Source organism: Sorex fumeus, unplaced genomic scaffold (genome assembly GCF_029834395.1).
Source record: "Sorex fumeus unplaced genomic scaffold, SorFum_2.1 ptg000082l, whole genome shotgun sequence".
NCBI lineage: Eukaryota > Metazoa > Chordata > Mammalia > Eulipotyphla > Soricidae > Sorex > Sorex fumeus.
In genome coordinates this window covers 474598-500920 of record NW_026606139.1, presented here as the reverse complement: position 1 = coordinate 500920, position 26323 = coordinate 474598, and the positions used below count along the sequence as shown (strand labels likewise).

At 50.6% G+C, this 26323-nt stretch overlaps 1 protein-coding gene across 1 annotated transcript in view; it reads right to left on the bottom strand.

Annotated features, from left to right (window-relative positions):
- Positions 1-26323, bottom strand: part of SZT2 (SZT2 subunit of KICSTOR complex) — a 69828-nt gene that overhangs the window by 27120 nt on the left and 16385 nt on the right. The window contains 10 exon segments of the mRNA XM_056130877.1: positions 31-160; positions 243-477; positions 794-964; positions 1148-1358; positions 5939-6045; positions 6592-6733; positions 7341-7472; positions 12389-12559; positions 12851-13024; positions 13603-13728. Of these exon segments, the coding sequence (XP_055986852.1) occupies positions 31-160; positions 243-477; positions 794-964; positions 1148-1358; positions 5939-6045; positions 6592-6733; positions 7341-7472; positions 12389-12559; positions 12851-13024; positions 13603-13728 (1599 nt within the window).

The window sequence follows — 26323 nt, the reverse complement described above, 5'->3', positions numbered from 1 at the left end:
CGGGCGGGCAGGCAGGCCTGGGGCACTCACTGGGGCGGTGGAGCCAGGAGGGATGTAGAAGAGGGGCACTCCGCTCTTGGTGCTGTCGGGAAGCGTGAAGTGCTCCGGGACGGAGGAGAAGGACTGCAGGTGAGCCAGCATCTGGTCTGTCTGGTTGATGCTGGGGACGAGACCGCCCTGAGCCACAGGCTCTGTGGGGGGGGCTCCCGGCAGCTCACGCCGGCCCCCCCCCCCTCCCTCACCTCTGCAGCGTGTTCCAGAACCTCCGGATCACGTGCGTGCGGTAGAGCGAGCGGATGGGTTGCCGGAGTGCACAGGACACGTCGTGCAGGATGTCGTAGCCGCCTTCCATGGTCACTTCCACCCGCGTCCCCCGCGGGCCCTCGGGCTCCAGGGGCCAGGGCGCCGTGGCCACGTACTCGATGCGCATGTTGTGCTTCCACAGCAGCACCAGCTTCACCTCCAGCTGGGCCCCGCCTGCGGCGAGAGAGGGCGGAGGACGCTGGGCCGGGTGGGCCCCGAGTGTGGCAAGCCACCAAGGGAAGTTTGGGGGCACAACGGGCAAACAGCCGAGCTCGGGAGACCCCCTCGCCCTCGCTGCCCCCGGGCGAGGACAAGGAATCGGGATGGGATGTGCTGAGGGAACCGAGCTCCGAGGGCAGCTCAGACCCTGCCTGTCTCCAACGACCAGCAGAGCCTGTCACTGTGACCCGCGCACAAGCTGTGGGTGTTGGCGGAGATCCAGCGGGGTGCAGAGAACCCTCGGGGCACGGTGGGGCTCGGCGACCCTCACCTTTGGCCAGGGTGACCTCTCGGACGCTGTAGCCCTCTCGGAGCCGCACGGACACGGTGCTGACCAAGTCAGCCGGCACCTCCTTCTCCGTGTGCTTCTTCCGGCGCAGGGCCAAGGCGGGGTTGCTGCTGGCGGAGACCAGGTGCTCATTAAACAGGCGGTGCTGGGAGCCTAGCGTGTGAGGACAGGAGAGGAGAAGGTTGTCCGCGAGCTGGCAGAGAGGCAGAGGCAGGGCTGCAGGGAGATCCTGGGCGAGGACGGTGCCTCGGCGTCTGTCCCCGGGGGTCCCAGACCCAGACGGGAGTCCTGCGTGGTCGGTGGGCCCCCCCTCCACGGCCCCCGCCAGCCTCTCACCGCAGTAATACTCCGGGTTCAGGGCTTCCCCACTGCGCAGGAAGGAGTAGAGGAGGAACGCCCGGTGGTAGACGGTCAGACCGGGGTTGCCTGGCTCTGGCTCGGGACACGTGGACAGGTAGGAGCCGAACGTCGCCATCGCGATGAACTTCATCAACTCCACGTTGGGCACGTGGCCGAAGCTGCAGTCGTAAGAGTAAACTCCTCCCACCTGGACAGACGGAGCATTCGGAGAGCCTTGCTCCAAAAGGGGCCCCGGAGGAGGGCAGTCCATCTCGGAGGAAAAGCCTGGGTGGGGGGCTGTGCCCAGGCTCCCGGCCACAGAGCAGGAGGCTCCCTCCGCAGGGCCGCTGCTCTGCAGGCTGCCTTCCCTGGGCCTCGGTCTGAAGCCCAGCATCTGACCACAGCCTCGGCTGCAGACGCTGGTCCTGCCCGCGAGCCCCTTGGCTCAAGATGTGGGCAGACGCTTCACTGGACTCGTCCTCATCGCCATTTCAGGACCCCTCTAACAAAGCCCTCTCACAAAGTGCTGCTCAGACTTTGGGGTACACGCGAGGCCCCTGGGGATTCTGCTCAGCGGCAGGGCTGAGGACGGGGATGCACTCTGCAGACAACCGTTTTTGAGTACTAGCCCTGCAGATCAGAGATCCACAAACACAGCCCGTGGACGGAATATCGCCCAGCACCTCTGTTTGGGGAATCGTCCTGTGGGGGCTACAGCCACACTGTTTATTTTCAGGGGTCTCCGTCTGCCTTCACGCCACTGGGGCAGGGGTGAGAACAGGTGTCCCTGACTCATCATGGCTTTCCTTCCCAGTCTCTTGACTTTACAACGGTGTGAAAGCAAGATGCAGTCATTAGTCACAAATCCCACAAATTCTGAATCAGGGCACTCCGCCTTGCCCTAATACAGTACTCAATGAATTACATGAGGTATTTAGCTCTTAACTGTGAAACAACCTTTGTGCTAGACGATGTTTTGCCAGATTATCTGCAGGCGAATCCAAGTATTCTGAGTTTGCTCGGGAAGCAGAGGCTAAGCCATGGAGCTTGGTAGGCTAGGTGAATAATCTGCATTTTGTTTTATTAAAAAAAAAATTGTGGGGCTGGAGCGATAGCACATAGCGGGTAGGGCGTTTTTGCCTTGCACGCAGCCGACCCAGGTTCGATTCCCAGCATCCCATATGATCCCCCGAGCACCGCCAGGAGTGATTCTTGAGTGCAGAGCCAGGAGGAACCCCTGTGCACCGCCGGGTGTGACCCAACAAGCAAAAAAAAAAAAAAAAAGTGCCACCACATTGGAGCTAGAATAACAAAACAGTGGCTAAGGCACTTGCCTCGCACACGGCCCACCCTGTTCATCCCCGGCATCCCCCAAGCCTGCCAGGAGTGATTCCTGAGTGCAGAGCCAGGAGTAAGCCCCGACTGAGCGAGCGCGCACTGAGCATCACTGGGTGTGGACCCAAAACAAAAACAAACGCAAAACTTTGTGCCACACACAGTGGTGCTCCGGGAGCACTCCTGGAGGACTTGGAGGACCCATGGGATGCCCGGGATTGAACCGTGGTCAGCCATGTGCAAGGCACGGGCTCTACCTGCTGCACTACCACTACCACTCCTTGACTGTATTTTCATGCTGGATGCTAGCTGGGACCAAACCCGGGTTGGTCACATGCCCGGCAAATGCTCTACCCACTGTACTATCGCTCTGGCCCCTGGGCTCCATCCGTTTTGAATACTGACTGGCCCTTGTGTGCAGCGCACCTTTGGAAACCTCACCCAATTCTCCGGCCCCTCGGTCCTCAGCCCCATCCTTAGGAATCGTCTCTTTTACCCCCACGCCCACTGGCCGACCCTGGAAGGAGCTCACTCTGCCTTACTGGTAACACAGGCACCCCCTGGGTCCCTTCCACACTGCTGCCGCTGTCTCACTTCGCCGAGACGGCCGGTCACGAACCTCTGTTTTCTCTAGGTCCACACACCTTCCCAGCCCCCTCTCAACTCCAAACCGGAATGTAATTTAAGCACATTCATTAGAATCGTTCTCAACTTCCTGGTCCTCCTCACGATTTTCTATTTTTTAGGCTGGGGGGTTGGAGGGGACCCACAGTACTCAGGGAACCCCCATGGTGGCGTTCAAAGACCGACTGTCTATGGTGCTGGGGACTGAACCAGGGCTGACTATGAGCAAGTGTCTTAAGCCCTGGACTAGCTCTCCGGCCTTGTCCCCTCAGTATTTTCTGCTTCCTTTCCTAAAGCCCAGCCAGATTCACCACATTTACCCCCAAGTCCTACGTGGCCAACACGACACCACTGTGCAAGCAGGCAGCACCTCAGCCCTCTGCATCCCACCTGGCTGGCTTCATCTGGTCCCACCTTCCTGAGACTAGGCTCCCTCCGAGGACTCAGCCCCCTTCTCACTCCAGAGAGAAACCGGAGGCTCTTGGCTGAATTATCTGCATCTTTTGGCCTGTTACCTAAAGGAGTGACACCCCTGCTCCAGAGTCCCTACCCCTGTGTCAAGAGCCAATGTCCCCGTTGGTTCAGAGCCTTTACCCCCTCAGCTTCCTTACATTTTCCTTATTTCAACCTCAGCTTCATGACGGTCCTTTAGAAATATGTTCAGATTTCTAGCTCAAAGACAAAGCGATGAAACACCCTCCTTCCACCCGGCACTCGGCTCGGCCTCTCCCCCCGCCCCCACCACTTGATCTGAACAGTCAGATTGTCAAATTCCGTCTGTCAACACTTGCCGGAACCTCCTCCTCTTCTACGCCCTTCTCAATCCACTGCAATCACCTCCCCTACCCCCTCTTCACAGAAATGGGCCTGAAAATGATCCCCGTGACCTTGGCATCACCAGATCTGAAGGGCACTTTTCACTCATTTTTACATCCTCTTTCTGTTGTTTTTCGCCATTTCTTTTGTCCCCAAACTTTTGACTCTTCTGAAAAAAAATTAAAAATCAGAATTCACCAGAGTCTCCTGCTTCTTGTCTATTTTCCTCATCCTCTGTCGGGCCTCTTCTTCTGAAAGCCTTTATTCACAGGTGTTCTCGTGGTTCTTTGGGGATCCTCTTTTCCTCTTAATTGCCATCCAAAAGCTGACAAATCCTAACCACCTCAAGACCAGTGCTGTCCCCTGAGTGTCAGATCTCTATCTTCAACTGCTAACTGCTATGAATACCAACCATTTTTTTTTCTTTTTTTCTTTTTGGGCCATACCTGATGCTCAGGGGTTGCTCCTGGCTCTGCACTCAACAATGATTTCTGGCAGTGCACAGAGGACCGTATGGGATGCCGGGGATTGAACCTGAGTCAGCCATGCGCGAGGCCAATGCCCTACCCCCAGTACTATTACTCTGACTCTGAATCCCAATCGTTTTTAATTATGAAACATTACTGATTGCAGCGATGGGACGCAAACCCAGGTCTCGTATTCACAAGGCACACACTTTATAGTGTCATATCCCAAAGAAGTAGGTACTATATTATAACCGCCAATGTGAAACCAACCAAGAAGTGATGTGCCAAATGTTATACAACTCACAAGCAGAACCACGGTTGGGACCAGGCATGCCTAACTCCAAAGCAATGAATCTCACTACTGTCCTGCTTTCCCATAAGCTTATTGAACACACGCACAAACCTGAACTCAAGACTATTAACTCATACTCTTTTTCTAAAAAAAAAAAAAAATTATTTATTTATTTGCCTTTCTGGGTCATGCCTGAGCATGCTCAGGGTGACTCCTGGCTCTGCACTCAGTAATTACTCCTGGCAATGCTGGGGGACCATAGGGGATGTTGGAAATTGAACCCGGGTCGGCCACGTGCAAGGCAAACGCCCTCCCTGCTGTGCTACTGCTCCAGCACCCTCTTAATGCACACTCTTGTCTTCATCCACGGCGGCTGCCTTGCTCCCTGTTGACTTGCTGATCGCCCCAGGCATCACTGAGATCAGAAACTCCAGGATCTTCTCAGCTCCTCTTCCTCACTCACCCCTCCTGTATCTCCATGCTAATCTCTCGTTTTCTCAACCCTGTCCTCTTTCTTCTCTTACACCAAATCCCTCTCATTTAAGCTACGATGTAGCACTGCAATAAATACCTTCTTTCACCCAGATGCAAGCAGGGTTCTATGCACATCAACCCAATCCGTGGCATTCCGCCCGCACGTCTGCATGCTCCTGCTTCATGCTGCAACTCCAACTCCCTACTCCAGCTTCTTGGGCCCTGGTCCCTCTGTTCTCCAGCTCCTCACACCCCTTCTTTGCCTGCTACTCTCCAGGTGTCTAAACTGGCTATAGTTCTGAGTTTAGGCTCCTGGAGCCCTACCCCTTCATTGCGTAGACACTCTGAGCTGAACTTTCTGATCCTCACACGTGAGAAAAGGAACTGGGGGGAGCTGGAGCGATAGCACAGCGGGTAGGGCGTCTGCCTTGCACGCGGCCGACCCGGGTTCGACTCCCAGCATCCCATATGGTCCCCTGAGCACCGCCAGGAGTAACTCCTGAGTGCAGAGCCAGGAGGAACCCCTGAGCATCGCCGGGTGGGACCCAAAAAGAAAAAAGAAAAAAGGAACTGGGGACTGGGATGGTCAGGCTTCTGTTTGCTATGACTCCCGGCCACATCCTGAGAAAAGGTGACCAAGCTCAAGCCCTTTCCCTCCCCTGCATTCGGCCTGTTGTAGACACGACACCTCTCCTCCACCCGCACCCAGCTATGCTGCTGGCTTTGCCGAGGACACCGGCCGCAGGGAGGCAGCCAGCCGTCCCCTCTCGCCTTCCTCACCTGCACAAAGGAGCAGGCCACGGTGCCACTGCGCAGCTGGTTCAGCAGCGTCTCACAGACAGCAACATCGGGCACGCTGGTCACGCCGTCTGTGATCACGATGATGCCTGGAACAGGAAACCCTGGGCTGAGAACCCTGGGAAGGCGGACTGCTTCGAAGGCACGAGGGCAGGCACTGATTCTCAGGATGGGGCCCTGAGTATCAGCGTCAGCCAACCAATGTGCTGCTATCTTTAAAAAATATATGTCCCTTTTACTTTGATTCTCAGAGGGGTCATATCCAACAGAGCTATCCAGGGAACAGGACAAGGGTAGGGGGGCAGGCCTTCCCTATAATATATATATATATATATTTTTTTTTTTCCCCTTCTTCCTGTTGGTTTTTGGACCACACCTGGTGATGCTCAGGGGTTACTGCTGGCTTTGCATTTGGGAATTACTCCTAAAAGCATTCAGGGGACCAAATGAGATGCTGGGGATTGAACTTGGGTTGGCCACATGCCAGGCAAGGATCCTCCCCACTACACTATACTACCGCTCTGGCCCCATGGAAACTATTCTTGCCGACAACGCCCCCCATCCCCACCCCTCCCCCCCCCCCCCCCCCCGCTGAAACCTATTTCTCCAGTTATGCCAACCTTGTCTCTACTGACCTGCGCTTGAGTTTGAGGGCAGCAACTGCAGTGCCAAGATGCCCTGACGAATCATACTGACCAGCCCAAGGTCAGCTGTCACCATGGAGACTCCCACCTTCCGGCCGGGGGGCTCCCCGGAGTCTGGAGACTGGTCTTCGGCCTGATCCGAGGGACAGAAAGAGAAAACGGGGCACAAGGCATTGTGGTTCCCAGGCGCAGCCAAGCCAGAACGTGCAGTGCAGCACTGCCCGCGCCCGACGAGTCGGACGTCCGAGAACCCCAAAGCCCCTGCTCTGCAACGGGGTCCTGCCCAGGCTCCCCCATCTGTGTGGGAAGAGCTCACATCAACTCCGGACCTGCAGCCCTGCCCCCCACTTTGCTAATCAATTAGGCCCCTTTTCCATCCCCGTTATGAAATCTTAACTAGATCAACCAGCTTCAGTCTTTGGGCAGACAGAACCGACATTTTCTTGGCTACTTCGAGGCTCTCCGGAGGAACCTGCACATTCCACTGAGCTCAAGCAGTTTCATCCCTGATCACACAAAACGTAAACAGGGATCAAAGTCACCCCCGATCGATCGCCTTCCCAGATCCACTCCTGCAGTCAAGGGGGTGAGGGGAGACCCAGGGCTGAAATACACAAGCACCACCACCGGCCTCCCGTTCTCTCCCAGAGGCGTCTCGGAGAGCGCCCTTGAGCTCTCTGGCGGGGAGAGTGTGCCCAGCTGGTCGTGTCCCCCCTTCATCCCTCCCCCCACACACAAACCTGGCCCTGGGGATCATACTGCTGCTGCAGTGTGGCTGCGACCTTATCCTCAAAGAGGCAGAGCTGCTCGTTGACCTGCTGCAGGAAGGCCTCCCGCTGGGAAGGGTCCAAGAGACAGCCCTGCACCAGCACCTGCGAAGCACAAGGGCACGGCTGAGACATGTCCGAGGCAGGATGGGGGCGGGGGGAGCGCTGGCGGGACCCCTGTTCACGCTTCGCGGCTCCCTTGGGTGGTTCTGACTTGCCCTCAACTGGGTCCGAGGTGGATGAACTCCCCAACCGGCTCTCCCTCACTAGAACATCTCTCGCCTGGTCCTTCCCTCTCCAGACAGGTTCACCCTGTCCCTCCTCAGGGTACGCATCATTCGGCACCTACCTGGGGGGTGGGGGTGGGGGGTTCACTGCCTTCCTCGGCTTAGTCCTCTCTGCGCTTGCCCAGACTCCCGCATGGGGGCGCCACAGACCTTCTAGCTCCTTCCACCTTGGGCCATTAGACTGGCCCTGCGGCGGTGGGTCAGAGCCCACTGCATTCTAACTCACGCTTTTCTGGGACGTTTGTTTTTGGTCTTGGTGTTTGGGTGACAGTCATTGGTTCTCGGGGGCTACTCTTGGCTCAGGGTTCAAGGCTGCTGCCAGTGAGGCCTGGGGGTTGGGGCGGGGGGAGGGGGAGGACCATGTGATGTCAGGGATAAAACTGGGCCTCTTGCCTGCAAAGCATGCATTCAGCCTGCTGAGCTCTGTCCCTTACTCACTGAAGGGGGGGCGGGGCGGGCGGGCTGGGGACCAAGCCAGGAGGTCACGCAGGTGAGGCATGAGCTCTACCGCTGCCCCATCTGTTTTTGTCTGGGGGCCACACCCAGCACAGGGGACACTCCTAGTTGTGCTCAGGGGAACCCTATTCGGGAAACTGGGTACCAAACCAGGGTAGGCTGTGCCAAAGGCAACTCTCCTGCCCCGTCTTCACTGGAGAAAGGAAATCAGTCAATAGGAAATCTCCACTTTCCTGAATCCCGTGGTGGTGGTGGTGGTGGTGGGGGGGGGTGCCCTCCAATACACTGAAAACGCCTCGGTGGACGCTGCGTCTCTTTTTCAAGTTTTGGTTTTTGGGGATACACCGGGTGATGGTGATGCTCAGGCCTACACTGGCTTTGTTGTTTTTAGTGGTGGTGGAGGTGCAGGAACTTTGCACATCAAAACCACAATGTTGGCATTACTGGAACCGTGTTCAACTAAGATAAAAATAAATATTAAAAACGAAAGAATCATCCTTTCAAGAAATTCAGTGACAGACAAAAGTGACCACAGGAGACTGAAAATAGAGCACTTAAAAGGAGTGTCTGGGAGGAACCGAGCACCTCTCTGCTAGCTGGATGGAGGGGTGTCTGCGAGGGAGAAGGCACACAGACTCAACGGCAAGGCAGGGAATGCTCACCTCAGGCTGGGGCGGTATAGCTGAGTTTTGTGTTTTCTTTATACTCTGTCTTTTCCAATCTCCTCCAAAGGATAGATATTGTAACAGTGATTTAACTTAGAGCATCAGGATAGACTTTTCCCCCCACACCCAGCAGGCAGGGGCTTGTGTCTGGCGGCTACTACCTACTCTGTGCTCAAGGGTCGCTTCTGGTAGGTGTTCAGAGACGGGACGAGACATAAGCCTTCAGCATCAGAGCACTTACCTAATCTGTTGGTCACCTCTCTGGAAAGAGCTATAGAGACTGTTTCAGCATTGACAGGTGGTTCTGGGGATTCAGATGCTGGTTTTGTTTGTTTTTTATTGAATCACTGTGAGATACAGTTATTCATGTTTGCGTTTCAGTCGTACAATGATCAAACACCCATCCCTCCACCAGTGTACATTCTCCACCACTAATGTCCCCAGTATCCCCCCCATCCCACCACTGCCCCTGCCTCCATGGCAGACAATTTCCCCCTTACTCTCTCTCTACTTTTGGGCATTATGGTTTGCAATCAGATACTGTTCTTGTTTGGGCCTTCTCCGACTTGTCTCAAGCGGTGGTTCCCCACGTCCAGGCTCAGTCGCCCACCTCCTCTCCCACACAGGTGCCAGACCAAGTGAGAGCTTCTCAATGTACAAATCTGGTTCTCTTCCTACCCATTAAACCTTCAGTGATTCCCAGCGACCTAAGGGTAATAGTCTGAACAGCAAATACTGATCTACATTCTACGTGGCAGACACGGTAAGATGGTGTCATGCTGACATGCTCACACCAGAAGACAGGACCGAGAGTATTAAGAATTCAGTCAAGGGCACACAGTGGTATGGCCAGAAGCAAAGTCAGGCAGCATAAGTCTACATCCTGGGCTTTTAACTACACATTCAACTCTTGTACAGAATCAAATTGAAGTCTTTTTTTTTTTTTTAATTTTTGCATCACCATACTCAGAGATGCTCAGGGGTTACTCCAGGCTCTGCACTCAGGAATCACTTCTGCCAGTGCTCACGGAACCATATAGGATGCCAGTGATTGAACTTGGGTTGGCCATGTGCAAGGCAAGCACCTGACATGCTCCAGCCACCTCAAATTAAAGTCTTTACTGGCTGCTCTCATTTGCGGAATGAAAACAACATAATATGAGACTGATACCCAAGGACAGTAGACAAAGGGCCAGGAATATTGTTCCATAGTTGGAAGCCTGTCTCATGAGCTGGGGGAGAAGGCAGCTGGAATAGAGAAGGGATCACTAAGTCAGTGATGGTTGGAGGGATCGTTTGGGATGGGAGATGTATGCTGAAACTAGATAAAGGACTTAAAGTGATAGCCTCTCAGTATCTATATTGCAAACCATAATGCCCAAAAGTAGAGTCAGAGTATGCGGGAAATTATCTGCCACAGAGGCAGGGGGAGGGTTGGGAAGCCGGGGGTGGGGGTGGGGGGTACCGGGGACATTGGTGATGGAAAACGTGCACTGATGGAGGGATGGGTGTTCGATCACTGTTTAACTGAAACTCAAACTTTTTGAGTTTTGAAAGCTTTGTAACTGTATCTCACAGCGACTCAATAAAAACAGAAAGTTCAAGTCTTTAGCCATAATATTCAAGACCTTTCATAATCTAACCCCCACTTATCTCCCCAGTCCTCTCTTCACTGCTCACCGTTCCCGCCCCCAACAAATTTTATACACCAAACTAAATAACGTGCAGCTCTCTGAACTCCCTGTGAGAGGGAACCAGCTTTCCGTCCCTTTCTTCCCTGACCTCCCTTCCTTTCCTTATGAACCACACTGGCGTTGCCCAGCATTACTCCTGGCTTTGTTGTGCTCAGGGAATCACACCAGGTGGTAGTCAAGGGACAGCTGTGTACAAGCGAAGCGCCCTCTCCATTGTACTATTTTGGGACTCACCCCTGTAGAGAGCGCTAAAGAATCTTGCTTTATTGCCCCTCTGCCTGGCAAGCTCATTTCCCCTTCTTTGAGTGGTTAATCTTACTCTTCCTTCAAGAACCAATTCAAATGACCCTTTGTCCAAAAGTCTTCCCCACTGCCATCCCGGGCCTAGCTGGGTGCTCCCATATCACTGAGTCATAACTTATCAGTACCCTTATCATAGTCCATTGAAATGAACTTTCCATCTGCCTCTTCTTCTAAGCTTTCAACTCCCCGGCTCAAGATAGGGCCATTTTCTAATTTATCTGGTGAGAGGAGCTAACCCAAGCTTCAGTGTATTTTTGCCCAAATGGAACCAAGTGCTGAATAATTTTCTAACATACGGGTAGCACGGTAGCACTATTGTCCTGTTGTTCATTTGATTTGCTCGAGCAGGTACCAATAACATCTCACAACAAATTGTGAGACTTGTTGTTACTGTTTTGGGCATATCGAATACGTCATGGTTAGCTTGCCAGGCTTTGCCATGCGGGCGAGGTACTCTCGGTAGCTTGCCAGGTCCTCTGAGAGGGGTGGAGGAATCGAACCCGGGTTGGCCATGTTGGCCGCATGCAAGGCAAACGCCTTACCTGCTGTGCTATCGCTCCAGGCTTTCTAAATCTTCAGCCCCTACAAACCCTGGCCTCTGTCTGAAGAGGTGGCCCTTAATCAACAGTCCCCACAGCTGTATCAGGACAGGACTTTAAACCAGGCTAGAGCGGGGGATCCCAGCTATATATACTCATTGTGTGGCTGTATATTTCAAACCTTGGATGTTATTTCTTGCACCCCTGTCTCTCAAAGCTAGTTTGGTAGCTAAGGAAATAACCCAATCATCAGGGAATGATTTGGGGTAAGCTCCTACCGACGATTTCAGGGTGGTTAAGAGAATATGAGGGGAAACAGGGCCATTGCTTATCTAAGCCAAAAAACTGATATTCTAGTAACAGACTTGGCCATCCTCCAAAAGGAGTGCCTTGTAACAGCCCGCATGGGGGTCAGATAAGCCCTGACATCATCTGTGTGGTGAGCATGGCCCCAACACTTCACAGGGCTCTCTTTCTCTGCCCTCAGAAACTATGTCTGTGTATATATATGTATTTTTTGCTTTTTTGGGTCACACTCGGCAATGCACAGGGGTTATTCCTGGCTCATGCACTCAGGAATGACTCCTGGCGGTGCTCGGGGGACCATATGGGATGCTGGGAATTGAACCCGGGTTGGCCGCGTGCAAGGCGAACACGCTACCCGCTGTGCTATCGCTCCAGCCCCATCTGTGTATTTTTCATATGTAAAAAAAATCATAAAACTATTCCAAAAAACCATCTCCTAGGGGTTCGTGCCTGGATACTAGCAAACCTGATCAAATGAAAGGAGGGTTGAGGGAAGGCAAAGAGAACAGACACCCGTGGCCAGCACTGGTGAGATAGGAGAGAGACATGTGGACAAATCAATACAAAAATGACAGGAAGTTCATGGGACAGCCCTAAAGACTAGAGGAATGGATACTTCTCCAGAGGTGCGAGGCTCAGAGAGATGATAGGCCCAAGCAGGCAACAGAGCCGAGGACTAAGGCCAGGACAACAGAGACACACTAAGGCCTTGGTCTGCGGACTACCACAAGCGAGAGCTGAAGGTACACACTCACACAAAGGCTGCAATACCTGGTGGGACTGCAGGCCAATGATGGAGGAGTAGGCCTGGATAGTTACGTAGATCTCAGGCTGGAAGTCAATGCAAGATCCCGGCACTCGGAAAGGTCGAAGCAGCCCACCGAGGCAGCGAGAGAGGGCATGGAAAACTTCATCGAACAAGATCTCCCCTGTGGAATCATCCTGAGGGCAATGCAAAGAAAGGTCTCACTAGGGTAAGCAAAGGCACCCCTGACAGGGGCAGAAACAAGCCACTTCCGCCAGTAACGGGACTTTCATCTTCAGGTTGACTGTCCCCAAATCCAGCGACACAGGAAGAAGAGGGTTTGCCTTTAAATACCCACCAGACCTTTATAAGCCTGTCCCCTTTCCACCACGACGGGCTGGGGTCCTTTCTCACCTCCTCCCACCCTTTTCCTCTCCTTTTCGCCCTCCACCCGATCCTTCCTTCCCACGGCCTTGCCAAACCCTTACCACAATGCCTGTCGATGGGCTAAGGTCCAGCTCAATAACAAATCGATACTGCCAAGCCAGGAAAGTGACGCGGGTGGAAGGCACGAGGAGGAAAGGCCTTGGGACCACTGGTTCATCTGGCTGCCACCCAGGAGGCAGGACACTGAGGACCTCCAACTCCTGCTCAGACTGGAGCTGACAATTAGGGTAGGGAGAAAAAGAAAAGCTCAGGGAACTGCCATCCCCTTCTTTCCAAGAACTTTCTTCAGTCTCCACCATGACATACCACTGGATCCAACACTACAACCCACCCATGCACTCTTCCTCCCACTAGCTGGAAAAATTTCATGGTCACGGTCCTCCCGTTGTTCATCGATTGGCTCGAGCGGGCCCAGTAACGTCTCCATCATGAGACTTGTTACTGTGTTTGGCATATCGAATACGTCATGGGTAGCTTGCCAGGCTCTGCCGTGCGGGCGAGATACTCTCGGTAGTTTGCCAGGCTCTCCGAGAGGGGTGGAGGAATCGAACTCGGGTTGGCCATGTTGGCCGCTTGTAAGGCAAACGGCCTACCGCTGTGCTATCGCTCCACCTGGAAAAATTATTCAATAAAATTTCCCCGATGGAATCATCGTTAGTGAGAAAAGTGACTTGTCCCTCCAGGAGTCAGAGCCCTCGGAGTTAGTCTCCCTTCCCATCTGTTTCCAGCACCCTCCTAAAAACAGGTCCTGATGGGCCAACCGCCTCTTGTGCTGTGAGTCTCTGGCCCTCACCAGCGTCTCCTGAGGTGTGGCCTGCACCGTTTGATGCAGGTGATTGAGGAACCAAGCTAGGCGAACATTTCGGGAGATTCTATAATCCTTCTTCATCAACAGGAACACCTGTCCAGCTTCTTCCACCTGGGGACAAAGAAACATTAAGAGATGTCTATAGATTTCCAGTGTACTAGGATTCCCCCTGACTTTTTTTTTCCTTTTGGGGTCACACCTGGCAATGCACAGGGGCTACTCCTGGCTCTGCACTCAGGAATTATCCCTGGCGGTGCTCAGGGGACCATATGGGTGCTGGGAATCGAACCTGGGTCGGCTGCATGCAAGGCAAATGCCCTACCCGCTGTGCTATCACTCCAGCCTCCGGATTCCCCCTGACTTTTATATTGATGCACGATGATAAGGATGTATCCATATATTGTACTGAATGCAGGTTCCAGTTAAAGTCGGACATACACTCTTTTATTATTTTTTTATTTTTAATTTTTATTAGTGAAACACCATGAGGTACACGGACATACACTCTTTTTGGCTTACATGCAACCCAGATTAAGATATACCCAGAAGGGGGTATGGTGCCGCCAACAGGTCAACCTGTACCTGCGGGGCGATTGCATCAGCAGCCTGATATTGCCTTCAGGCTTCCTGATACCCCAAAATTGCCTCTGTGCCTCTGGCCAGACCCCAACAACAAGTTTACCAAGAAATTAAACGGCCAAAAGTTAGGTATGTGGGAGTTACATCCACAAACCACTTCCAGCTCATCTATACAAGCTCACTCAGAGTTGGGATAGGCTACCTCCCCTACTTCGCAATACACGCAAAGCACTGGCAGTCACCCCCACGAAACAACCCCAGTGCCACCCTGTAAGCTCTACTACTGGCCTTGCCTTAGAGACCCCTAAATAAATCTCAAAAGAGATCAAAAGCTGCGGTTAAGCTCGGACCCATATGTGGCTGAACAGACCAGAGTAAATTGGAGGAGGCGGGTTGGCCTGTCCCCGCCCAAGCAGAGTCCCTGGCAGCCACTAGCTTCCACAATCTAAAATTGCCGCCATACTCCAAGCCTGACTCCACCGTCTCAGGATGGACCTCACCAAGATAGAAGCTGCTGAAAATTTTGTATTGTGGATCTTAGCACACCAGCAGCCCTGGCCCAAAGACACAGAGGCAAGTCCTGGTCATGCCCACATTTTACCTACAGGCGCCATGTTGACGCACAAACAGCCCTGGTCAGAGGCACAGCAGCAAGTCCCAGATGACAACACAGCACCGGAGATCCCTCTGGGTCCCACACGGAGCCAATATCACCGGGGCACCCCACATGGTCCAGGTGCAGTCTCCCCACCTACTCCAGATGGAATCCCAATGATCAAGAGCTTTCACAAGGAAGGCCCAGGCATGTGGGTTCAGGATTAAATCTCCAGGCCGCCTGGTGGCAGAGGACCCGGGCTGTCCCTCTCCCGGTCCCCGCCCACCCAGAAGACTGGCTGTTATGCCCACACTTAGCCTCCGGGCGCCATCTTAGCACACCAACAGCCCTGGCCCAGAGACACAGCAACAAGTCCCAGAAGACACCACAGCGCCAGAGATCTCTCCGGGCCCCATACCGAGCCAGTATCACTGGGGCAGCCCAGATGGAGCAGGTGCGGTCTCCTCGCCTACTCCAGATGGAATCCTGGTGACCAAGAGCTTTCACAAGCAACGCCCAGGTATGCGGGTTCAGAACTAACTCTCCAGGCCGCATGGTGGCAGAGGACCCAGGCTGTCCCTCCCAGAAGACTGGCTGTCAAGCCCACAATTTGCCTCCGGACGCCATCTTAACACATCAACAGCCCTGGCCCAGAAACTCTCAACTGAATCCCAAAATGGATTAGAGCCATACAGAGATGTCTCTGGAACCCAATCACTTACAATTTAGAAGTTTATATTTACAATTGTGGCCATGCGAGCTCTTGTGATATTCTAAATGAGCTATGGAGAATATATCATCTAGAGTCTGTCCCCGGCGGGTAGGCTTGAATGGTGGTGGGAAAATTCGAGCAAAATCAATGACCCAAATTAGAGAGAGTATTGGGGAAAATGTCTGCCACAGAGGCACGGTGAGGACAGCGATGTGTATGTGTGTGTGTAGGGGGTGATACTTGGGACACTGGGGGGGGGGGGGGAATGTGCACTGGTGGAGGGATGGGTGTTCCATCACTGTATGGCTGAATCTCACACACGAAAGTTTTGTAACTCTATCTCATGGTGATACAATAAAATCAAAAAGTAATGTGGAGTTCATGCTCAATTCAAACTGCTTATCAATGGCTGAACAAATACCAATATTCCTACATGATTTTATCAGGACATCTTTTATGACATCTTATTATCTCATTCCTACTTTGGACAAACTTGCAGGCTATCGAATGTAGCCTGCCCACAGGGCAGAGTCTGGCAAACTCCCCGTGGCGTACCCAATATGCCAAATACCAGTAACAATGATGGGTCTCATTCTCCTAAAGAGCCTTGAATATAATCTCAGGGCTAGGATGAAAGAGACGTTACTGGGGCCTGCTCGAGGCAATCGACGAATAACAGGATGATGAAATGAAATGAAATGAAAATTTAAATAAATATATATTTATGAAACAGTCAGTATTGTTTTAAACAGCAGCTACCATGTGACTTATCACCTCTATTTGAAGAAATATTTATTCAAGTTTGTGCAACAACAAAAACAACAAAACCCATCCACAGAGAACAGAGAATAACCATAGTAGAGGGCCAGGGGCATGAGAAAATTCAACATGATCTCCTGTAGAAAACTTGTGGGCCCATTCAGGAATGTCATTTGGAAATCGTTCTTCCCTGGTTGAACTATTTCATTCTTTTGTCACTTGGTTTTCAGTAACGAAACTCTACATTGCAGTGGGTACATCAATCTCTTGCTGTTGTTGCTTGTTGCTTGGTCGGGGTATACACCGACTGGAGCTCAGGCTCTACTTCTGGCAGTGCCCAGGGGAACATACACGGTGCCAGCGACCGAAGCAAGGCCGCACGCTTGTAAGGCAATCCCTCTTCCCTCCTGTACTGTCTCAAACCCGAGCAATCTTCCTAACCTTTATGCTTTGATCATCGAAGGACTGCGCTGTCTCTTAGAAGTTGAACTAATGTCTATGGATATCACCTTTTGCTTTATAAATAACGCTCTCTTCAAAGATGAGTTGCTTCCTGGTGCAGATTTATGGACTTTTTGGATGGCAGTGGGTGAAGGAGGCAGTGCAGGTGGGGGAAGTATTCTGAGACTTTTAAATTTATAAGGAAGGTAGTTTTTGAAAATCAATTTTTGCGTATCTTAAAAAGCCGAAAAATTCACTAAGTTCCTATTGCCTATAGGTCACTGTGTAAGTAATTTGTCCAACGAGTTGAACGATCCCAAAGTGATAGACCAACTAACCTGACCTCTACGTAAGGTCTTTCCAAGAGTTCAATTCTCAACTCTCTGCTCGCAGGCCCCCTTTATAGACTGTAGCACTGTCCTCCCGCTGTTCATCGATTTGCTCGAGCGGGCCCAGTAACGTCTCCATCGTGAGACTTGTTGTTACTGTGTTTGGCATATCGAATACATCATGGGTAGCTTGCCAGGCTTTGCCGTGCGGGCGAGATACTCTCGGTAGCTTGCCGGACCCTCCGAGAGGGGCAGAGGAATCGAACTCGGGCCGGCCGCGTGGGCCACCTGCAAGGCAAATGCTCTCCCCGCTGTGCTATCGGTCCAGGCCCCCCTTTATAGACAAAGTGAATTATTCACACGATCACATGGACGAGTTTCTCTTATAAATTCCTTGAAAGCAAGGGTTGCGTCTTCTATCTTTGTGTTCATGAGCTTGGCAAATTGCTTAAAATAGCAACTCAATAATGCTAGACTGCTCCTCTAATAAGCATCAATTAACAGAAGGCACTTCGAGACATCTGTTGGGTGAAAGAAAACGCTTCTGAGTGTCTCAACAGTAAAACATCTGAAGCAACAACCCCCCGCTCCCAAACTTATCAACTGTGAACAGTCTAATCCCTTCTTCGTATTGATTGATGGACAGTCAATTCAACAATTGACAAGAATCCATAGCCAAACTCTTCGCCCTTCTATTACCGTCCTCCCCACGCCTAACTCATCAGGATGATGAACCTGGTGTTCTCCCATAAGCCGTGCCAGCTGCACTGAGACAAAAAGAACATCGCCTGCCAATGGTGCCATCTCTGGCAGGTATTTACCAATCCTTTATTTACCAGGTATGCAATCTTACCTGTTCCACTTAGAAAGTCTGCCAAGCAGGGCTGCAGAGATAGTGCAGCAGGCAGGGCACTCGCCTCGCATGTTGTCAGCCAGGTTTGATTTCTGGCACCACGTCCCATTCCCTGGGCAATGGCAGGAGTGATCCCTGGGCTCAGAGCCAGGAACAAGCCCTGGGTACTGCACTCTAAAACAAACACGGAAAAAGGAAAAGAGAGGGGAACTTTGCCAATCGCTCAAGCGCTTCCCTCTCAGCATATAAGGGTATCTTCTGTTTTCGAGAGAAAATGGGGGTCAACTAGTCTGAAACTATTTTCTTCCAGATTAATCCTTAGTTGTAATATTCCTTCACTCTCTTACTCTTGCCTTAGATAACTCTGACACTCTTCCTGTTCTAGACAATTGCAAATTTCATCTCCTGAGTAGTGACAGAAGAAACTGGGATAAAAAAAGGTCGTGAAAAAAAATTCTTTTCCTAGTTATTCAAGAAAAATTTTAATTATAAATTATGATACACGTTTTTATCAATACCTTTTGTTTGCATGTATTAAGATATACATATGATTGAGTTTTTCATGTTCCTTAAACATAGTGAATCAGTATTTTAAACAAAAAAAATTATTTAATTAAAAAAAATCAAAATTCAAATGACTTAAAGCAATTTGCAGACAGAAGGACAGAAGTGAAGCAGGTGAAAGAGAAGAAAAGACCTAACGTGGTCACAAAGAAGGGGAGGAAGGGGGGATTTACAAGATTTACAAGAGCAGAAAGAATATTCTAGCATAATCAGGAAGCCAAAAAGACACTGATAGGATGTGAATCAGTGCTATTTTGTTTTCCGTCTCCCTCCACGTCACCTGAAATCACACTTTGGGAACTCTTCCTATTACACTCATTCCCTACATCGTGCTGAGGAGTCTTGATCCTAAGAGTTAGGTCAAGCTACCAAACTTGCAGCAAGGCAGTAACACTAGATCTGTGTTCAGAAAAATTCTGCATGTGACCAGGAGTTCCCAGAAAGAGCCTTAGGACCAGGGACCAGAAGGACCAGCCTTAGGACCAGAAGCCTCAACGAAAGCAGTTCTTCTGCAAACTGTTTAGGAGAGGTCCCTGAAGAGACACGTAGTTGAGTTTGAGTGCAACTACCATCGTTTCCAGAGTCTTGACATGGGGGTGGGAGGGAGTGAGCTAAATCAGCCAGGTGAGCACAGTGACATTTTAAGGGATTTCCAGAATATAACAGACTAGAAGTGAGGAGGAAAGTAATGAAAAGAAAGAAAGGTGTCCCGGATGACTAAAACAGCATCAGAAAACAAGATACAGAACATTTCCAAGCTCGCCAGAGAAGTTAAGAGCTTTCTACCGTCATTCCTATCCGCCATCCCTCTCACAAGCCCCGTCAAGTTATACGGCCATGCTCCCCCAAACAGAAAGGGTATCTGCTGGCAAAGGAGAAACTGCATCATCTCTCTCTGCCTTCTCTTCCTCTGCTCCTTGGTCTCAGGGTGAGCTACTCTAATAAACCAGGCAGCCTCTCCCTCAGGACTGACAGTGCTGGTGTCAGGATATTAGTGGATGCTTCTGCCTGGGAGTTGACTGTTGGATGCCTGCCAAGGCTCATATCTGAAAAAGGATGATGGACTGAGCTCAGAGAATTATCAGAAAGGGAAGGTTATCACAATTCAGCAGCCCTTTGTTTATCACTCCATCCCCAGAGCCTCACGCAGGCCCCAGCATATAGGATGCCCAACAAATATTTACAGGATAAGTGAGTTCAATATGTGTTTTAAGAAAAGCAGATTCAAGTGAGTTCAATAGGTGTTTTAAGAAAAGCAGATTCCACATTTAAAATTAAACATGGGGCAAGGCAGACAATTCAGGGGTCAGGGCACATGCTTTGCTTGGGTCTGATCCTGCTTGATCCCTGGCACTGCACAGCATTTTGGGGTGCCCAGTTAATCCCTGGCACTGCAGGGTCAATTAGTGCCACATCCTTGGGCCCTTGCATTGAACCTCTGCTTCAACTGGCCAATAGCCACAAGGGCCCCTGGACCTCCTGAGCACCCCTTGGAAGACTTCACAGAAACAAAAGAAAAAAAAACGATCACAGGGGCCAGAACAATAGTGCAGCGGGTAGGCCCTTTGCCTTGCATGTGGTCCATCCCGGTTGGATCCCCCCCGTATCCCATATGGTCCCCGGAGCACTGCCACGAGTAAATCCTGAGGGCAGAGCCAGGAGTTACCCCCTGAGCATTGCTGGTGTGACCCAAAAAGAAAAAAAAAAAGATCACACAATTGCAGAAAGCTGCCCAAGGCTCGCCCCTTAGGCAGCCCCCTCAGGCCTCCACTTGGCCCCAAGCCCCAGGTAAATGACAAGAGCTGCTATGCTGTCACCACCCCTCCTAGAGGGGGCCTCCAGCAACCAGCAGCCCAGCCCCAGAGGGAGCTGAAGGGCCAGGGAAGAGGCAGCAGTATACCGCCACTGGAGGGAGCCCCACAACTCTCACCTGGGCCCCAAACCAGAGGGAGACAGCAGCAAGGAACAGGCCATCAGCCCCTGGCTCCTTCCTAGTGGTCATCAGTCAGAGGGGGAAGCCTTCACGCCAAGTGCAGGGCAGAGAAACGAAGCACCAAGAGGCCACTGAGGCCACTTCCTTCCTCCCCTTGAGATCTGATGCCCTACGCAAGCTCCGCTCTTGGGGAAATTGTCAAGTATCTGGTCAGGGACCGGAGAGATTGTTTTGCATGCTGGAGACCTGGGTTCCAGCTCTGGGAGCAACCCCGGAGCACAGAGCCTGGAATAGTCATAGTCCCCAAGTACTGCTTGGATGTGACTCTAAAACAAATATAAATAAAAGAAATATTCGGGACAGGGGACTGGATGAAGAAACAATGGTGCATATACACAATGGAATACCACTGGCCTTTAGAAAAGAAGAAATCCTGTGATCTGTTGCTACTTGGATGGAACTGGAGCGTATCATGCTGAGTGAAGTCGACCAAAAGGAGAGGGACACATGAAGAATGATCTCGGTCGTATGCAGGGTATAAAGAAGTGCAGCAAGGGAATAACAACTGGCCCAAGGCACAGAGCCTGAGAACTGGTCTACAGAACTGAGCTTAGCATGGTGCCAGGATGCCAGGGCTTGGGGAGGGGAGAGGGGCTTCAGGGGGAGAACCCTGAGACAAAGGTGGACGGAAGTGAACACTCCGGTTGAGGGTGTGGAGCTGGAATACTGTCTGTATGAACTCCTAACATGAACACTACTAGAAATCCTGGTGACTGAAATGATCAGGCTCAGGAGAATCACGCTGTGAATGCCTTCCAGGACGGCTACGCGTGGTCAAAATCAGGCACCCTCGGGAACACCAGGTCAGTTCGGAGGCTCAGGGCATCCGGGGACTCCAGTGTACCAGTAATCAACTGAGCCCAAACTGGCAGGACTTGTGGAGAGCACCTAGGGTGTGGTCAAGCACCCACAGGAGTGAAGCTCAGAGGCGTGAAGCACCGGGTCCTTCATCTACAGGGGTCCAGTGAATCTCATAAGCCTGAGGCTGCAACTTCTGGCAGTAAACAAAATCCAAAATAGCCCTGACCACTATCATTCACCTAGCACCAGACATAATAAGGAAGTGGAGGAATTTAGCTGCACTAATGGATGAGGACAAAGTCTTGGAAGGACCCCAAGAACACAAGACCTCTCTAATCTCCCTGATGAAGAATTCAAAGTGACAGCGTTAACACTGGGTTCTTCAATGAATTGAGAAAACAAGAGCTCTAAAAAAAAAAAAAAAAGAAAAAAAAGAGTGTAAGCAAATACTTCTATCGGAAATCTCTAATCAGGGGGCTGGAGAGATAGTATAGTGAGTTAGGTGCTTGCCTTGCGTTCAGCAGACCCGGGTACAATCCCCAACACTCCATATGGTCCTCCAAAGCCTGCCAGGAGTGATCTGTGAGCACAGAACCAGGAGTAAGCCCTGAGCACAGCCAAGTATGGGCCCAGAACAAAACCAAACAACCTCCAATCAGAACAACAACCAGTGTTGGCACAAATGTGGAGGAGAAAGCAACCTCCTTTGGTGCTGGTGGGAATGTCAATGAGCCAGTCCCACCCGACCCTCAACTTTTTCGTGTTTGGGCCACAACAAGCAGTGCTCAGGACTTACTCCTGGTTCAGTGCTAAGGGATCACACTTGTAGCGGGGGACCATGTCGGGGTGCTGGGGAGTGAACAAGGATTGGCCATCTGCAAGGCGAGCCTGCTACCCACTCAGCTAGCCTACCCGTGGTGTCGTATTCCTGGAAAACAATACAGTCCCTTCTCAAAAACCTAAGAAGAAAGCTTCCATATGACCTGGAAATCCCACTTCTTGGCATCTACCCCAAGGGCCCAAAATCGATTCAGAAAAGACATCTTCGCTCCTGTGTTCACTGCAGCACGATTCAACATTAGCCAAAATCTGGAAACAATCCACATGTCCAAGAACTGAAGACTGGACAAAGAAACAACGGTACATGTGCACCATGATATAACGCTTGGCCGTGAGAAAAGATGAAATGAAATTTTCTGGATAGATCTGGAGAGTTTCGTGCTAAGTTCGTCAGAAGAGAAACAGCACAGAATGTAATCTCTCACATCTAGGAAATAAAGAATCATAGTAGGGGAATAACAAATGCCAAGGGCAACAGAATGGGAGAACTGCTCTTCAGGAGGAAGCTTACCATGTGGGTACGAGGGCTGCGGGTGGGGGGGGGCAGGGCAGAATGATGGGGTGGGGAGACTCCATTGCAGAGGGTGTGTTGCTGAAATGTTTTATGAATGAAACCCTACCATTAAAAGTCTCGAAAACCACAGTGCCTAAAAATAAATACGTCAATAGAAAATCACCAATCAGGGCTGGTGAGGTATAGTACAGGGGTTAAGGTAGATGAACAATCTGGCTAAATCCCTAGTAGGGCCAGTGACTGCCGCCCCCCACCCCATGTCTAAGCAAAGAGCCTCAAATAAGCCCTGAACACCACTGCATGTAGCCCTAAAACAAAACAAAACAAAACAAAACAAAACAAAGAAACAAAAGAAATCAATCTAGGGGCTGGGGCAATAGCACAGCGGGTAGAGCGTTTGCCTTGCACGCGGCTGACCCGGGTTCGATTCCCAGCATCCCATATGGTCCCCTGAGCACCACCAGGAGTGATTCCTGAGTGCAAAGCCAGGAGTAACCCCTGAGCATGCCAGGTGTAACCCAAAAAGAAGAAAAAAAAAGAAAAAGAAAAAAAAAAGAAATGAATCTGTTGTGGTGGGCCACTTGCATGTAAAGCATGTGCTTGGACCCACTGAACCACCTCCCTAGTCCAAAAATCACCAATCAGAAGAGCTGAGTCAGAGACAGTTTAAAAGCAGTAAAGGGGACAGCAAAAGAATGACAGACATGTAAGAATGAACCGGTATGTCTGAAGATAACACACATGAAACCATCTAAAAAGGACGGAGGGAGGAACCAGACAGAATACAGAGATGAAGGGCTCACACACAGTCAACCCCAATTCAATCCTTAGTACCACATATAGTTTCCTGAGCATTGTCAGATGTGGCCCAACTACTACCTCCACACACACAAAATAATTTTTGTTCTGTTTTGTTTGGGGGCTATACCCGGTGGTACTCAGGACTTACTCCTGTCTCTGTGCTCAGGGATCATCCCTGGTGGGATGCCAGGGATCAAACTTAGATCGTCCCTATGCTAGGCAAATGCCTTGTTTGTTGTACTATGGCTCTGGGCCAAATAATTTTTTTAATGATGAAAATATATGAGCGATCTATGACACAATCTGAAGAGAAGTAGCATCCAAACTATAGGGGTCTCAGAGCAGAGAAAAGTGACTAGGAAAGAAGTCTTGATGAGATAAATTATAGTTGAAAATGTTCCCAATCTGAAGATCAACTTAGACAATGCAGATCCAGAAATCTTAAACAGAATAAACCCAAACAAGATAAAGTCAAACAGAAAAGCACCAAGACACATCATAATTAAAATCACAGGAGATTAAAAAAAAAAGATTTAATTCTGACAAGAGCAAAGGAAAAGACAAAAACTATATAGGAGCATGGGGGTATGGTGCCGCCAGCAGGTCAATCTGTACCTGTGAGGCGAGTGCATCAGCAGCCTGATGGCGCCTTCAGACTTCCAGATACCCCAAAATTGCTGCTGTCCCTTTGGCCAGACCCCAAAAACTTGGGGCAAAGTTTACCAAGAAAGTAAACGGCCAAAAGTTAGGTATGTGGGAGACACACCCACAAACCACCTCCAGCTCAGCTATAAAATTTGAGGCAAGGCCTCTCTGGTTCCTGATTGAACTGCTTAATGGCCATGATCCTAGAGACTCAGAAACGGCTTTTGGCAGAAATGCGTCCAGTCCCTGCAGTAGGTTACAGGCACTGGGTGCAAACAGGTTTCGTGCCTTGGCCTGTTCCCCTGGCGGCCCAGTGGCCGCCATCCTTCAGAGGCCACTGGACAGTCAGGTTTTGGCCCGCAGTTATGAGACACATGGGGCCTCATGGGATGGGGGTAGAGCTGGCCCTTTCCTCCCCGTCCCAACGAGACCCCAAGTCGCTGCCCATGAACGGCCTCTCTGGCTCCTGATCAAGCTGCTTAATGGCCACGATCCAAGAGACTCAGGAACAAATCTCGGAACCCAGCGGCTTTTGGCAGAAATGCATCCAGATCCCACAGTAGGTTAGTGTCACCAGGCCATTCCAGGGGGAAAGGGTGCTGTCCCTACACCTGCTACCCCTAGGTGACTCGGTGGCCGCCATCCTCCAGAGGCCATTGGACAGTCAGGTTTGACCCCTCAGTGATGAGACACGTGGGGCCTCATGGGATGGGGGTAGAGCTGGCCCTTTCCTCCCCGTCCCAACAAGACCCCGAGTCACTGCCCATGAACGGCCTCTCTAGCTCCTGATCAAGCTGCTTAACGGACATGATCCAAGAGACTCAGGAACAAATCTCGGAACCTAGCAGGTTTTGGCAGAAATCCCTCCAGATTTGACTGTTAAAATTTCGGAATTTCAAAATTGCGTGGCCACTACTGCAGCCATGCGACATCATGTTATTCATAACTAGCAACAGATAACAAATTGCCTACTGTTGCCTTTTCAGCAGATCTGAGTGTTGGGGTAAAATCTCAAATAATAATGGTGGGTCTGGTATAAAAATATTGAATGCGATCAAAGTAGAGAGAGAGTAATGTGGAAATCATCTGCCCCACAGGTAGGGGGAGAGTGTGGGATGGGGGTATACTGGGATTTTTGGTGTGGAGAATGGGCACTGGTGAAGGTATGGGTGTTTCATTGTATGACCGAGACTTAAACCCGAAAGCTTTGTACCTGCTCTCACAGTGATTCAATAAATAAAATTATAAAACATGAAAAAATAAAGTAAGGTGGAGTTCATGCCCAATTCAATCAGCTAATGAGTGGCTGAATAAATAGCAGTATTCCTACATAAAAATTAAAAAAAAAAAAACTATATAGAAGCATCTTTAAAAATCTCAGATCTTAGGTCAGAGAAATAATTCAATGGGTTAAGTGCTTGCCGTGCATACCGCTGGCTCAGGTTCAATCTCCTGCATCCCATATGGTCCATCCAACCCTGGCTATGAGTGATCCCTGAAGACAAAGTTAGGAATTAGCCCTGAGCACTGTCACTTGTGGTCCCCAAACCAAACCAACAACAACAACAACAAAAAAAAAAAACAAAAAACTCATCACAGGTCTTTCAAATGAAATCCCTCAGGTGAGGAAACCAATAGTATGAGACAGCCAACACGCAAAATGAAAAGGCATCCGAACAAGAATACTTCATCCAGCTAGGTTACCATTCAAACTCGATGGTGCAACATAAAACTTCACTGACAAGCAGCCAAAGAAGCTCTTGGTCACTAAACCAGCATGGCAAGATGCACTACATGGTTTCATATGAAAGGCTAAAGAAACAAACACTACAGAAACACCCAGAACCCATATGCTCCCCACTTCAATGCCATTCAATTGCTTTATTTCAATCATTTTGTTTAATGTCAACGGCCTGACCTCACCAAAAAAAAAAAAGGCAAAACATGGCTAAGTGGGTCAGAAAACTGAAGCCGACCTTCTGAAGCTTATGGAAGAAGACACACACAAACTGTCATGATAAACCCAGACACAAAGTAAAAGGCTGGAAAACAACCAGACTGTTGTTGTTTGGGACGAAGTAATAGTACAGCAGGTAGAGAACCTGCCTTCCATGTTGCCAACTTGGGTGGATTCCTGGCACCAGCCTGAGTCCCACCAGGAGTGATAACTGAGCACAGAGTCAAGAGTAAGCCCTAGGCACCTCCAAGTGTGGTGAACAACAATAAAAATAAAAATTTAAAAATATGAAAGGTGAGGATGGCCATGTTTATAGCAAGAAA